The 15,101-nt window shown below is 49.8% G+C and overlaps 1 protein-coding gene across 1 annotated transcript in view; it reads right to left on the bottom strand.

The window, feature by feature from the left end:
- The window catches only part of Pdia5 (protein disulfide isomerase family A member 5), a 93,159-nt gene that overhangs the window by 23,234 nt on the left and 54,824 nt on the right, over window positions 1-15,101 (bottom strand). The window contains exons 9-11 of the mRNA XM_057765191.1: window positions 12,891-12,982; window positions 12,737-12,808; window positions 4,797-4,933 (exon numbers count right to left, since the gene is read on the bottom strand). Coding sequence (XP_057621174.1) covers window positions 4,797-4,933; window positions 12,737-12,808; window positions 12,891-12,982 — 301 coding nt within the window. The remainder of the gene's footprint in view (window positions 1-4,796; window positions 4,934-12,736; window positions 12,809-12,890; window positions 12,983-15,101) is intronic.

The raw sequence follows: 15,101 nt of genomic DNA, 5'->3' as shown, positions 1-15,101 counted from the left end.
AGAATTTTGGCCCACTGTGGCAGGGAAGGCACGGTAGAGCCGCTTCGCAGATGGCAGTGGGAATGTGTGAAGGAGGCCGTTCATGTCATGATGGACCAGGAGGCGAGAATGAAGGACCTGATGGTAACTTTCAAAAGCTCACCCTCAGTGGCTGGTTTCTGCCTGCTACACCCCATCTTCCTAAACCTCCACAGCCTTCCCCAAATGACCATTGGTTGGGGAATAAGCACTCGAAACATGAGGTTGTTTCAGGCTCAGTCCATGTCCTCGCTCCTTCTCTATCGCTATGATAAAACACCGCGACCAAGGCAACTTACAGAAGGAAGGGTTTATGTGGGCTTGTGGTTCCAGACGGTCAGAGTCCTTCACCATCAAGGTGAGGAAGGGAGACAGCAGGCAGGGCAGCTCACACAGCACAGAGCTCAGCTTTCAAACCACAAGCAGGAAACAAAGAGCAAACCGGGAATGGTAGCTTTTAAAACCTCAAAGTCCCACCTCCAGTGACAGACTTCCTCCGGGAAGGCCACACCTCCTAAACCTACCAACTGGCGACCATGCCGACCGTTTCTGGGCCTACAGAGGATAATTCTCATTCAAGCCACCACAAACCGTAACACCAAAGTTGCCATGGTACTGACTCTGTCACACACAGAAAATTTCTGGGTGTTCCCTAGAGAAGTTTCAAAACAATGAGTCCATCCACGGCACGCAACTTTGCTTTGGCAATTAATCCTAAATATTTAGACATGGGTCCCAATATACGTCTAGAAATGTTTCCTGTGCTGTTGGAGTAGTGAAAAGCTGAGGACAAATGTCTATCAGTAGGGGATTTGTTTAAAATTTATGGCATATCCAAATTATAACACACTACGCAGTGGTTAGATTTATATGTCAACACTTATATCTACATGAGAACATCAGATCCTACTGGTAAGTGAAAAAAGTCAAATTCTAGGAAATGGATAAAATGAATAAGAATGTCCCTGCTCATATTAAAATAGGAGGAGGAGGGAGAAAAGGAGGAGAAGAAGAAATGGAGATGCTGGCTTTAGTAGTGCCAAACCCTGGCGTGGACAGTGTGCCTGGGAGAGGGGCTTCTGCCTGTTTATTCTGTATTCTTACATAGCCTAGAACTACGGTCTCTCTCTTCCATGACGCAGCATTCACGCCAAGTTCCTCATGGAGGCCCAGGGAGGTCAGACACGAGACTTAACCAACAGAGGAGCAGAGGCCATTCTAGGGCTGCAAGGCCAGGTTCTGCCACTCAACACAACTGTGTGCACACAGCCTCTCTCAGCCCTTTGCTTACATTTGCGCTGTGCTCCCCAGGGGGCCCAGCCTACCTCCTGGAGAGCAGGACCCAGGGGACAAGCCTGGCTGTAAACCAGGTGACTGAGCTAGTCTACACAGAGGGTCTCAATAGATGCCGCCACCCAGTGACTACCCAGGCACCAGCTGTACCAGAGTCTGGATGGCTTACCGGGAAGGAAAGCCATGGGCAAGCCGAGGCAAAAAGAAGGTGAAGAAGCTGGGGTCCAACAGAGGCTTCAAGGTCAGCCTGACTACAGAGGACTGAAAACAGACTGTGAGAGCCAAAGTTACATTTTAAGTTTTAGTTACTATGCCTTAGAGATCCATGAAACAAATATGCCTCTGATCTGCGAGTCCCTTGCCCAAGGACAGGGAGTTCCTGGAATGTTGGCGACTATTGTTTGTGAGAGACAAGCCACAAGTTTTCATTCCCCAAACAAGTTTGTTTGACCTATCTGCACTTGTGAGTGGGAGGCACACAGGCAGGAAATAGGTCCGGAGTGTACTTGCCTCTGACGGGGCCTGATGGGAAATGTAGTGGGTTATGTAGGAATTACGGGTTTTCCTTCTTAAGCCCCTACCACATGTGATACTGAGCCATTTCCTGGGAACCTGAACAGATCCCATCCACCTGGCCAGTATTTGATTAAAGCTTGTTTCACATTTGGCTTTCAACTGGGGTAGTGGTCTTATTCTTGACTGGTGAGATTAACCATACAGTAAGCAGGGCCCACATGCCTCTCCCTCTGGAAGCCCAGGACCACGTCCATAGGTACCCTGAGGAAGCTACAGGCACCAAACATGTGAGGTTCCTCCGCAACCTATAGTTGCCAGGAGTCCTGCCTGGATAGGCACAGGTCAGGAGGAACCGTGAACGCCTTCTCTCCCAGGCTGTTCAAAGGGAGACCAGGACAGGAACAATCACTGTCTTAGCACTTAGTGCACGGACAGAAAAGAACTCTGCAAAGAAAGCCAGGGGGTCTCACAGGACTCAGTTAGGTTAGCTGAACCTTCTTTCCCCAGTGTTCCTATATTACTCATCTATAAAACCGCCAAAAGTCATTAAAAGCAGGTTTGTTTATTTTTCTAGTTTAAGCCCTACTCCTTCGGTCTATTGGGCTGTTTGAAGCATCTTAGGAAGAAGTTGGCTCTTTTGGCCGGCGAACTTCTTTACTCGGTTATAAACCTTGCAACTCTGAAAGTCAACCTTGATGCTCATCACCCGTTTTTCAGTCACTGATTACATCTAAGTATGCACTCTCCAGACAAGGCAGGCTGAGGATGCTTCCCCCAGGTGGCACCATCCTGTCCTGCTCTCCCTATCACAGGCAGAACAGCAATTCACTTGTTGACTGTCTCCCTAAAAAGAAAGGCAAGCTCGCTCTCTGATCCAGTAACCCTGCCCAGGAACCAAGTGAAGCACAGCCAATCTGTAGCAGAGTCATTCCTTAATCTTTGCGGGGGTGGGGTCTGCTTCTCAGTCGCTCTCTACACGGCCTGGGACTGACACCCGAAACATTAGGACTTTTAGGAGTCACCCGCTCTTGCTCTTCAGCCTCCAGCTTCCAGACAGGGTTTGCAGAGTTCCTAAGAGTGCTCCACGTGGATCCCACCTTGAGCTCTGGCTCCCCTTGACACCATGAGACTTCAGCCCTCCCCAGGCTGAGAAGCACAGTTCCGGGCAAGGAAAGGGGCCCCTGCCATCTACGGGGACGGGGACGTTAGCAGGCAGTTCATCCAGAGGTAAACCTCATGCTGTTGCTTGCACCCCTCACTCTGCAGTGATAAACACATGTGCTGGCCCACAGACAGACAGATAGAAGGAGGACATGCTGGGGCATCTGCCAGCATCAGCCTCTACAGCTGGGATGGGGATGCATGCAGGGTGACTTCAGCTCTGAATCCAACATAGTAACTTCCTGCAAGACTTACTTCCACCCACAACTCTGAGATGGACTAGGAAAATGTATTTTAGCTTGGAGGTGGGTGGGGGTGGGTACGGTGCTGCCTATGGCCCAGGCAGTCTGTGTCTCTAAGGTCTCACTAACCTTGGGGATACCCATAACTAAGGACATCCCCTGTCCGCCCTGCCTGGAGAACACCACACCTCACAGGCCCTGTCATTAATCTTCTTTGCCTTGTTTTTGAGCTAAGTTCTCACTCTGTAGCCTAGGCTGGCCTCAAACTCAGTGGTTCTCCCACCCCCAAGGCTGGAATCACAGATGTATCCATCTTGATTTGTCCCTCTGACGCTGTCCTTAATCATCAGGTCTTAATCCCAAGTCTAAAGGGTCTCTGGGGGAAAAAAAATGTTCCTGAACAATTTGTTCTCTAGAACTAGAAACAAAACCACAGGAAATGCTTTTCCTCTGGATTCCCAAGAATTTAGCACTTTTAAGAAAAAACAAAGTTAGGGAAATTCATAGTAGCAGCTCCCTAAGAGGGGTCAAGCTAGACCTTGCTCCCCCATGCCCCTCCCACTCCCATGCACTAGCCACCAGAGACAGAAAGTAGCACGGCGAACAATCTGTGACAATCTTATCTGCAAGGCAGTGCTAATCACACCCACTCAGTGGCACTGCGGGTGAGATGGAAGATGACCCTTCTGAAGCCACTCTGTCAGTGTGAGGACCTTGTGCTGACAGGATTAATCAGCGGAGCATCCTCCTCCTCCTCTGCGAGTGTCTCTATGGCTCTCCATCCTCTCTCCCTCTCACACACGCATTTGTAAAGCACGGAATTCCTGCCATTTTCTTTTCTTCTCTGTAATTTTTCACTCTAATCACTGTGCCAAACCGGTGGCAGGAGGCTATGAGAAGAGAGGACCTCACAAGTGCATAGTTTATCCCAGGCCATTAAGCTCATCACCAACTGGGAGTGGCCAGCCCTTCCCAGCAGCCCCTGGCAGCACCACGCAGGGCTGCCATCTTTTGCTCTCAGGTGACATTGCCCTCTCCTCCTGAAGCTGCCTAATCAACCTTCTGTTCTGCAGAGAGGACACGGGCTCAGAAAGATGCTATCTGCCTTCCTGTCACTCCCTGTCACTCTTGAGAGCACCAGGGACTGTGATTCTCTGCGGTCATCTCGGGTTGAGATTGAATGCGGTGAAGTAGCAGGGTGGTACTCTAGCTGCTGGCCTCACTGCCTGCCCAGCTACCGAGCAGGGGCAGGCTCTCTCTCCACATGGTTCCCACCCTCAGTAAGGAGGACCAGTACTGCCTTGCCAGAACCCAGTCCGACTCCTCAGCCCTTAGTGTCTTGGAGGATGCTCAGGCCTCTCGGGGATGGAGCTTCACTGAGTTCTGCTGAGGAACACGTGTGGCCTGATATCAGGACTTCTATGCAGTTCCGATGGAGACACAAGGCAGGCGTGTGAGCTGAGGATCGGCACCATGCCAGTTCCCATTATGTCCCCATCCAAAGAGTCCCAAGGTGGTGTCCTACTCTGAGGAAGGGGGAGGTAGGGGCAGCGGAGTTCCACTCACATGGGGCGTGGAACATGACGAGGACAGAGGAGTGCTCCTTCACAAACTGGTCAAAGTCTTCATCGGTCAGGTGATAAACGGAGCCGCCCTCATCTGCCCAGGGAGTCTCGGGGACCTGGGGCTGTGGCGGCTGTGGACTGGAAGACCAAAAACAGGCAGAGCTCAGAGAAAGCCCTGGGGCCTGAACAGCACGTGCAAAATCCAGCCCCCTGGACACAAAGCTCCCACACCAAGGCCTTTTATACACTGGAAACTGGACCTAAGGAAGAGTGCTGGACTGCAAGGGACTGCCCTGCCCATCTCCACCTGCCCCTCAAAGTAGCAGAGAGGTACTTAGCGGACACCAGCCTGCACAGCGGCTGTTTGCTACAACTTTCTAAGACAGCTCAGCAAATCTCACTTTTCCCAGCAACTGGAGGGCTTGTTAGCCTTTTCAAGGCTTGCAAACTTCCAGCAAGCTGGCGAGGACAAAGAGCAATGGTGCAGAGTGCCCTCTGGGGAAGCTGGATGTCCTGCTCTGTGCCACCCACTGGCAGGGCATAGGAGGAAGAAGGTGTGAGGCCAGAGGCTGAGCAGAAAGAAGCTGTGAAGGGGGCAGGGGTGACCATTGAGCCTGAGGAAAACCAGGTTGGTAGTATACGCCCTGCCAGAATCTTCGACACTTTACTAATCCTTCCAGAGGCTAAGAACAGACATGGCTGACGCCCAGAGTCCTCATCTACTCCATCACTCACCAGCTGCAAACCCCAGTGGCTGCTTCCTCTGTAGAGAACCACAGGCTGGTGACTGTAGGCCCTGGAGCTATATGAAGAGAAGGTTCCTAGCTACCCACTTCCTGCCCAGGAGAAGATGCCTGGTGACATAAGATCCCTGCTGCTCTACTGCCGAGCACCTTTGCCAAAACACCTTAACTGCACCCTTTGGATGACAAATGTGAAAGGGGCAACCATTGTTCCCCACCAGTAGGTGCTTCCTGCAGGGACCGGGCTGGAGACAACCATTCTTCCCCTCCTGTAAGTGCCTACAGCACTTACAGTTTATAGAGTTCAGGAAGTCGGGGCTGGAGAGGAGCAAAGCGGCTCACACAGCAGGACTTGCCATCTCCCAACCCTACAGAAGCAAAGCTGGGTCCAGAGCCTATGGGACCATGTTGGCTTTGTGGACTGAGCTGCCCTGGTGGCCTCAGTCTCACTGGTCTGGTGTTGCAGGGACCACAACAGTCAGAGAAACAGAAAGTGGCACAGCCTTTGGCCCCTGCTTACCAGTGTCAGGCTGTGACAGGCCTGACAGGATTGACGGTTTCTAAAGAAACACGTGAGTCTCTCAGTCTATAAGACTTGAACAATGCCCCAAAGAAACAAGAACTTCTCTGGAATCTCATGCTGGAAAGGAAAGGGTACCAGCTAGAGGGGGAATTGGTCTCCCCAAAAGAGATTTCATACAGTTCTACAATGGAGACTGAAGCTCATAATGATGGGTCAAAAGTGGGCGGGACCACACCCTGACCAGAACAGCTCTCTATTCAAACATCCAGATATCTTACATGAAGACCCCAAAGATGGACTTGGGGGATTGCTGGATCCCTTTGTCCCTCTTCCCAATGGGATTCCATTTTAAACAAATACCTCCCTTTCCTGCTTTCCACCGATTTATTCATTTTCGTTTTCTTCAAGACAGGGTATCTCACTATGTAGATCTGGCTGTCTAGAATTCGTTATGTAGATCAGGCTGGCCTCAAACTCATAGAGCTCTACCTGCCTCTGCCTCCCAACTGCTGGGATTAAAGGTGTGTGCTGCTATACACAGTCGCTTTCCACTTTTGATAATGGCTCTTTAGTTGGCTTATTGAGGATGGGAGGTTGGACCTGATTGGGACACAGAATGTGACCCCTATATTCTATAACAAGATGGTTCTGGTGGCACATTCAAGCTTTGAGGGGTCACCGCCCAGACACGAGCTCCATGAAATCTAGCTTCTTATATCTGGGCTCAAGCCACTAACCTTTCACACATCAATCACATTAGAGAATTCATCTTTACAGTATATGTCTACTGCAGCTGGATGCGGTAGCACACACCTTTAATCCCAGCAGAGGCAGGCAGATCATTATGAATTCGAGGCCAGCCTGGTCTACACAGCAAGTTCCAGATTCTATTTCAAAATAATAATGATAATGATGACAAGGTTAATTTTTAAAAGATATCTATAGCAGGTGATTTGCCATGCAGAGACCAGGGGTCAGACAGCAGGCATCAGTAGGGACAGGCTGGGTGCACCATGAACCATCTCTATTAGTGGGGGCTGAGCACAGAACAATGCGTACTCTTTGCACAGCAGCATGGACAGACTTCTGCAGACGCACACAGCAATCTATAATTTAACAGCTCTTGTATAAGAAAGCAGATAATTGTTCTTGTTTGTGTCTGCTATAAAAAAGAGTTTGCGACCATACAGGAAATGAGTTGAAGTTGATACCTCTAGGATGTGGCAGAGAGAACAGGAAGGGTGAAAAAGCAGAAGCAAGGCTTTTCAATGCATTCTGAAGTACCTTAAATCGTTAAAAAATTATATGAATGTAGGCTGGGCGGTGGTGGTGCACGCCTTTAATCCCAGCACTTGGGATGCAGAGGCAGGCGGATCTCTGTGAGTTCGAGACCAGCCTGGTCTACAAGAGCTAGTTCCAGGACAGGCTCCCAAACCAAAGAGAAACCCTGTCTCGGAAAAAAAAAAAAATCAAAGTAAGCTGGGCAGTGGTGGAATATGCCTTTAATCCCAGCACTGGGGGAAAGGGGGGGGGGTGGCAGAGGCAAATGAATCTCGAGTTCAAGGCCAGCCTGGTCAACAGAGTGAGTTCCAGGACAGCCAGGGCTACACAGAGAAACCCTGCCTTGAAAAACAAAACAAAATAACAACAAAAATCAAAGCAATTTTAAGAACTGAGCAAGAGCATCAATAGATGCAAAAGCTAAGTCCTGGCAGAGTATTAAGAAGGAGCCTGAGAAGCTTCCAGTTTAGAGACTACAATAAGGTTTTGGTCATTTCTTTTGAATGTATAATCCACCGAAATGAAAACAACCAGACAGACAACGCGGGAGAAGAAGTGAGCATAATTTCAGGAGTAAGTAAAAAAAAATCACCACGGCTACAGGAGTCACACCCTTGAAGCGGGGCGGTGTCACTGCAAGGCCGTGCCACAGACAACTGGGGGATTACCTTCTAGAGAGCGCTGCAGGAGGGACACAGCTGTAGGAGCATGAGCTGAAGGGGAGCAAGCAGAAGGCTGTGCACAAAGCCCTGGACGGTGCTTTTCACTGTCTGCCACCCATGCAGCTAGCGCTCTGCAGACTGGGGCTCCCTCTTGCCCTCCTATCTCTTGCACCCAACACACACCAGGCAACTAATGTAAGCTCACTGAGTAATGAGTGAAGAAACCTGGCTTAAGGACACAGAGGTGAGCAGACGTCTGTGGGTTCCAGGCCAGCCTGGTCAATTACACAGCAAGACCCTGTCTCCAAAACTCAGAATAAACAAGTGAAAATTTAAAATGGTATTTCAGACTGCTCGGAAAAGAGAACCCATACTTTACTTTCTGTATCTCTGAGGAGATCTAATGCCCGCCAGTAGAGGCTCCAGAGAAGAAGTGAGCATGCTGAAGTCTATCCTTTAGCAGACAACAGAACCAGGGCATAAAGGCACCTAGACCTTTTGACCTTTGCCTTTGACCGCAGGAGCCCAGGTAAGCAACTTCAACTTAAAGTTGAAGCTAGACAACTTATGGGAGCAGATGCAGACACCTACAGCCAAACATTAGGTCAAGGACACCATGAGAAAACCCACAAAATAACTAACTTAGGTTCACAGGGCTCACAGAGACTGAATCAACCATCAGCTAGGCCCTCTGCACATATGGCTGTGTGGCTTGGTGTTCTAGAGGGGCTCCTAAGAGTGGGAGTGGGGGTGTCTCTGATTCTTTTGCCTGCTTTTGGGACCTTTTCCCCTCCTACTGGGTTGCCCCGTCCAGCCCTAATACAAGGGGAGGTGCCTTAGTCTTATTGCGACCTGGCATGCTATGTTTGGTTGATATCCCTGGGAGACCTGTCCTTTTCTGAAGGAAAACAGAGGAAGAAGTGAATCTCGAGGAGAGGGGAATTGGGAGGGAGGGACTGGGAGGAGAGGAGGATGGGAAACTGTGATCGGGATGTAATGTGAGAGAAGAATTTAAAAATTAGACAATGGACTACTCGCTGGCCTTTTTATGGCTACTTCTCAGGTTCTCATTGACAGGCACACAATGGGCAGGGGATGCTCTGTAAATGTACAAGGATTAACCAGACATTCCTAGATAATCAGCCTAACTTGAATTCAAAAAGAAGCAAAGGGCTAGGGCAACAGTTCAGCGGATAAAAGTCCTTACCAGGCAAGTATGAAGACCTGGGTCCAAATCCCCAGAGCCCATATAAAAAGTCAGGCATGGTCTCCTGTATCTAACCCCAGTACTGTGGAAGGCGGACACAGGAAGATCACCTAGGCTTGCTAGCTGCCAGCCTAGCTCTAGATGCAAGGGAATAAAGCAGAGAGTGATAGAGCAAGACACTTAACATCTCCTCTGGCCTCTGCACGGGTGCATGTCCACGTGAACCTGCACACTCTAACACACACAGACAGACCGCACACATACACCACACTCTTAAAAATATACACGGTTAAAAAAAAAGCATCGAGGTAAAGGACGCTGTGGATAATTGCTAGGGTGTGCTTTCTGACTCCTCGATACCCTTCCGTGTGCTCTGTAGGCTAGATGGAGTATCTGTCCTGGGCTCCGGGACTGGAAAGGTGGGAGATGTGTGAGCCACAGACAGAGAAAGGCAACCGGAGCAGCACGGGGCAAGAACACTGGGCATCTGTTAATTCAGTTTACCTCTGGTTCAGAGAGACAGCAGAAGCGGGCAGCGAGGCCAAAACGGAGTGCTCTTTACTTACCCCTCTACTTGTCTGTCACCCCAGCTCCACAGAGGTGACAAGGCCCTTAGAATCATGAGGGGGTACAGCTACTATGATGTTTGTCTATTCCAGAGCCTGCGTGTGCTCGGACACCAGGACTGGGTTCTAGGAAAGGCAGGTTTTCTCTGGGGCTTTATACATCACTGGGAGATACAGCCAGGATGGGAGCACCCCAGTCTTCACACTTGGCTTACAGAGACCCCAGAGAACAGCTCAGGGCCAGGGCAGTGGTAAGGCGAGGTCCTGTACTGCCCACTAAGATTGGAAAAAATGGTAAAGACTTAAAATACATGACACAAGGAGAAACCACACACAGAGATGGGTGTGCGCGGTGGAAAATCTGGAAGGAAATTCAAACGACTGTCTCTGGGTAAAAGGGTACAGAAGTGCTTTTCCTCATACTTTAAAGGGCTTTCTACAAGAAACATCTTACTTAAAAATCCATAAACTCAGAAAAATATTTAAAAATTTAAGGTAGCTGACAACGAAGTGACGTGGCTAACTCGCTGGGGCATGAGGTCAGGCAGCTCACTGGACAGCCTGTAAGAGGTAAGACTTATCTATTCCTACTTTGACGGGGACGGGGGGAGCACAGCAATGTGCCCCAACCCTGAGTGCTCACATCTGCCTAGAGTGTGGCTGCAGGGAGCCCAAGTTTTCCTTCTGGGCGGTTCCCAGCTCCTCTCTCATCTTGGAGACTACAGAGGTACTAGGCTGATGGCAGGGGCTCCTTCTGACTCGGAGGAGATAAAGAAAGAGGCTGGAAGACGAAGGCATGGCCAGGACAGTGTTCCTTAGCAGGCAGCCCTGGGCTTCTGCAGATCAGGTCTGCAGGGGAGAGGCAGGCTCCAGTGGAGACAGCCACCCGTCACAAATCTCCACCATGCAAACCCCATCCCCCGCCCCAGACACAACCCTATCCTTCTAGAAAGAGCTGAGGGTGTTCTGGAATGAGAAAGGGTTGGAGAAGGGGCAGGGACGCAGGCAGATTTTATGCTCTGGTGACAAATGAGATTGCTGTTTGCTGAAACCTTTTCCCAAAGCGGACCGAGATATGTCAAACTGGAGGAGAGTGCACGCTTATTATTAAATGAAAAAGGGAAATAGGGGAGTGAAGGCCCGGGTTAAGACAGTGAACACATGGTAATAAGGAACAGCCTTCTCAGGCAGGGCCTGAAAATGAGGTAGCCGATGGGGACAGAGATGTGGGAATGCTTCCAAAAAAATATGCGTCTCTATGCAAATACAGGTGGACTGGTGTTTCATCTCCTGGGCCCCCGGGAGTTAGGGAGACAGGGCTTCAACATTCAGAAATCCATCAGTGTGTTCCTTAGAGTTTTGTTTTTTTTAATACAAAATCCATTCTTACCACAATTTCTGAAAAGTCACATCCTGAACCTCTATATCTTCGGAAAACTAATTCTTTAACCCTAGGATTTGCACTTGGGGTCCCTAAAGTAAAGATGCCAATATATATTAATGAGCTGGCGACCGGGGAAGGATGAGGCGGAGGGCCTATGCTGAGCTCTGAGTGGGACTCCAGGGGGCCTCGTGGGGAACGGGGCTAGCGGTCTTGCTACCTATCATCAGTTCTATAGTCTTGGGCAAGTTACTCTGTTCCTCGACTTCTGTTAACATTAACTCAACCATGAAACAAGAATAAAAACACCTTCCCGCCAGTGCTACTGTGAGTACTGGACGAGAAACTCTATCAGGTGCTTACAACGGTGTTAGCCACAAAGCAGAAGACCCCATCGGTAGCTCCTATTCCTCGATGTATGCACAAATGATCACACATGAGAGCAGGGTAGGCACTGGGGAAGGGGTGGCCTGGGGGCTCCAGGAGAGAACACTGAGCTCTGTGAGGGCTTTGGCAAGGCTAGGCTTAGCTTAGGAAGAGGAGAATGTTCAGTGGGAAGATGGACAAGACGCAGCAGTTGGCCTGGTTCGTGTTGGCTAAGATGAGGGATGGGGCCAGCAGAACTGTGGAATCTGATGTCCAGAGATCTTATCATATTATAAAGCAGGGACTGAAGGTTGCCATGGAGCAGGGTTGGGAGTGTGTGTGTGTGTGTGTGTGAGAGAGAGAGAGAGAGAGAGAGAGAGAGAGAGAGAATGTGTGTGCGTGTGTGTGTGAGAGAGAGAGAATGTGTGTGTGTGAGAGAGAGAAAGAGAGAGAGAGGGGAGAAAGAGAGAGAATGCGTGTGTGTGTGAGAGAGAGAATGTGTGTGTGTGTGAGAGAGAGAGAGAGAGAGAGAGAGAGGAGAGAAAGAGAGAGAATGTGTGTGTGTGTGTGTGTATGTGTGTGTGTGTGTGTGTGTGTGTGAGAGAGAGAGAGAGAGAGAGAGAGAGAGAGAGAGAGAGAGAGAGTCGAAGAAGGCATTAGGATGTTCCCGAATAGCTTCACAGCATCTAATACAGTGTTGTTTTTTTTAAATAAGCACTCAAGTGACAGACCTATTTTCAGAGAGAGAGAGAACTCTACAGAACTCTCTCAAACATGATATCCTGGGTGAGAAATACTTCCATCCATCATAGTCGGGTGTGTGTGTGTATGGGGGGCGGGGGTTCAATCTGCATGGGAAGATTTCAGAAAACCCTTGACTATGCCAAGAGAGTTGACAGGTTAGATAGCCTCTCCCCACCTCCACGCCATGAAAAGAGGAAGGAGCAAACTCTAGATAGGTCCCGTCACCACAGGTCAACAGCTCAGCAAATCCTCATAGCTCCTGCAGCCCCTATCACAGAACCGCACGGGGGGGGGGGTGGGGGGGTGGGAGGTGGGGGGGTGGGGGAGGCGAGCCACACAGGCAGTGTGATCGTATTTTCCCTCCCTTGACCTCTTTTCCAGCATAGCCCTGTGAGTGAGCGGCTGCCCTTAGCACAACAGATGCCCCCCAAACCATGATGAACCCAGACACAAATGCCCCTGACTTACTTCTTCAGCCACTCCACGATGTCCTCAGCCGTGGACCCATAGTTCTCATACTGGAACAGAAACCGCCCTTTCCTGTGAAATGACAAACTGGCTCAGCTAGGGACACCAATGCCATGGGAGGCATTGCACTCTAGAAGATAATCAGGAGACTTACTCGAAATAGCAGATGGTAGGGTAGCCGCGCACATTGTACTCTTCCTTGATGGTTTCAAACTCTGAGGGGTAGATGTTCATCCCAGCCAGCACCTGAAAGGATGGAGAAGAGACCGGTCCACTATCTGCACCTACCCATGCCTGGCCTGGCCGGGTGGACCACTGGAAGAAGACGCTCGGGACAAAGTCTTGCTAGCTGGTGTGTAACCAGGGGAACAAGGCTGTCTGAAACAGCCCAGACAACAATAGAGAGCTTTGGGAAAGCCAGACATCTGAGTTCCAGGGCCGCCCTCCAAACAGCTGTTCCACAAGAAGGAGCATTTGGAACAAAAACAGGGTTCTGAAGGCCGAGCTTAAGAGGGCCTGGACCAAGGCCACAGCCACCAAAGCACACAATGTGTTCAAGCAGGGCTCATCTTTCTAAGTGGCAGGAACAGTGGTTGGACACACTGAGCATCTGTGTAAGGGCCTTGGGCATCTCATGCCCTGTCCTCAGGCTGCCCACCGAGGCTTAATACAGTCGTTTCACACTCCATGTCTCATGTGTGGCTAAGGAGACCATGGTTCTTACAGTGCATGAGATACGAAGTGTCCACAGGCTTGCTTAACCTTTCCCCACACCTGACCTTACCATGGGACCCTTCTATTTCTTCCTGCTGGTGACCCTCACACTCAGCTGGTTTGACTATAATTATAAAAGTCTGACAGCATTCTAGTTCTGGGGCCTCCATGGTCCACACCCATGAACTGGAACGTGAGCAGCTGTGTCGCTGCTATGTGGCCAAACCCTAAGAACCACCCAGAATGTGCTGTCTCCTGAGATGGGCCTTCCTTCCGTGGGCCCTTTTCCCATGGGGCTGGATTAGGTTCGAGTCTGTTCTCATGGGAGAAAGTTGTAGAATGGTCAGCACAGGAAGGCTGGTCATGCTCACAGAGCAGAGTAACACAGAAGTGAAGGGGAGAACATAAGAGACAATGCAGGAAGCTCAACGCTAGATTCTAACAGAGATGGACACGAAGAAAGAGAATAGGGAACACGGTGACTCTGGTGAGCAATGAACTTGATCCTAGCATCTGTGTCCACCTATGAGCTGTTTGGTCTTTGCAAAGTCACCCTCCCCAAGGCTCCTTGTTTGGAAGGTGTAGGTGATGTGACTATTGCAAGTCTCTTACGAGAACAGAATGAGACAACCTAGGTCAAAGATTTTAAACCCATTTGCATGCAAAATTCAAGAAGTCATTGTTTTTTACTGCTGAGTAGTACTCTAATATGTATATATTCCATACTTTCTTCATCCATTCTTCCATTGAAGGGCATCTCGGTTGTTTCCAGGTTCTGGCTATTACAAACAATGCTGCTATGAACATAGTTGAGCATATACTTTTGTTGTATGATAGGGCATCTCTTGGGTATATTCCCAAGAGTGGTATTGCTGGGTCCAGGGGTAGGTTGATCCCGAATTTCCTGAGAAACCGCCACACTGCTTTCCAAAGTGGTTGCACAAGTTTGCATTCACACCAGCAATGGATGAGTGTACCCCTTTCTCCACAACCTCTCCAGCAAAGGCTATCATTGGTCTATCCTGAGTGAGGTAAGCCAGACCCAAAAAGAGGAACATGGGATGTACTCACTCATATTTGGTTTCTAGCCATAAATAAAGGACATTGAGCCTATAATTCGTGGTCCTAGAGAAGCTAAATAAGAAGGTGAACCCAAAGAAAAACATATAGACATCCTCCTGGATATTAACCTTCATCAGGCGATGAAAGGAGACAGAGACAGAGTCCCACATGGGAGCACCAGACTACAACCCCAAGGTCCAAACCAGGAGCAGAAGGAGAGAGAGCACAAGCAAGGAACTCAGGGCCATGAGGGGTGCACCCACATACTGAGACAATGGGGATGTTCTTTCGGGAACTCACCAAGGCCAACTGGACTGGGTCTGAAAAAGCATGGGATAATACCAGACTCACTGAACATAGAGGACAATGAGGACTGCTGAGAAGTCAAGAACAATGGCACTGGGTTTTGATCCTACTGCACATACTGGCTTTGTGGGAGCCTAGGCTGTTTGGATGTTCACCTTAATAGACCTGGAAGGAGGTGGGAGGTCCTTGGACTCCCCACAGGGCAGGGAACCCTGACTGCTCTTAGGGCTGATGAGAGAGGGGGAGTTGATTGGGGGACGGGGAGGGATATGGGAGGTGGTGG

Source organism: Chionomys nivalis, chromosome 3 (genome assembly GCF_950005125.1).
Source record: "Chionomys nivalis chromosome 3, mChiNiv1.1, whole genome shotgun sequence".
In the NCBI taxonomy this organism is placed as follows: domain Eukaryota; kingdom Metazoa; phylum Chordata; class Mammalia; order Rodentia; family Cricetidae; genus Chionomys; species Chionomys nivalis.
The sequence above is the reverse complement of the archived record's forward strand: the minus strand, read 5'-3'. Positions and strand labels throughout refer to the sequence as shown.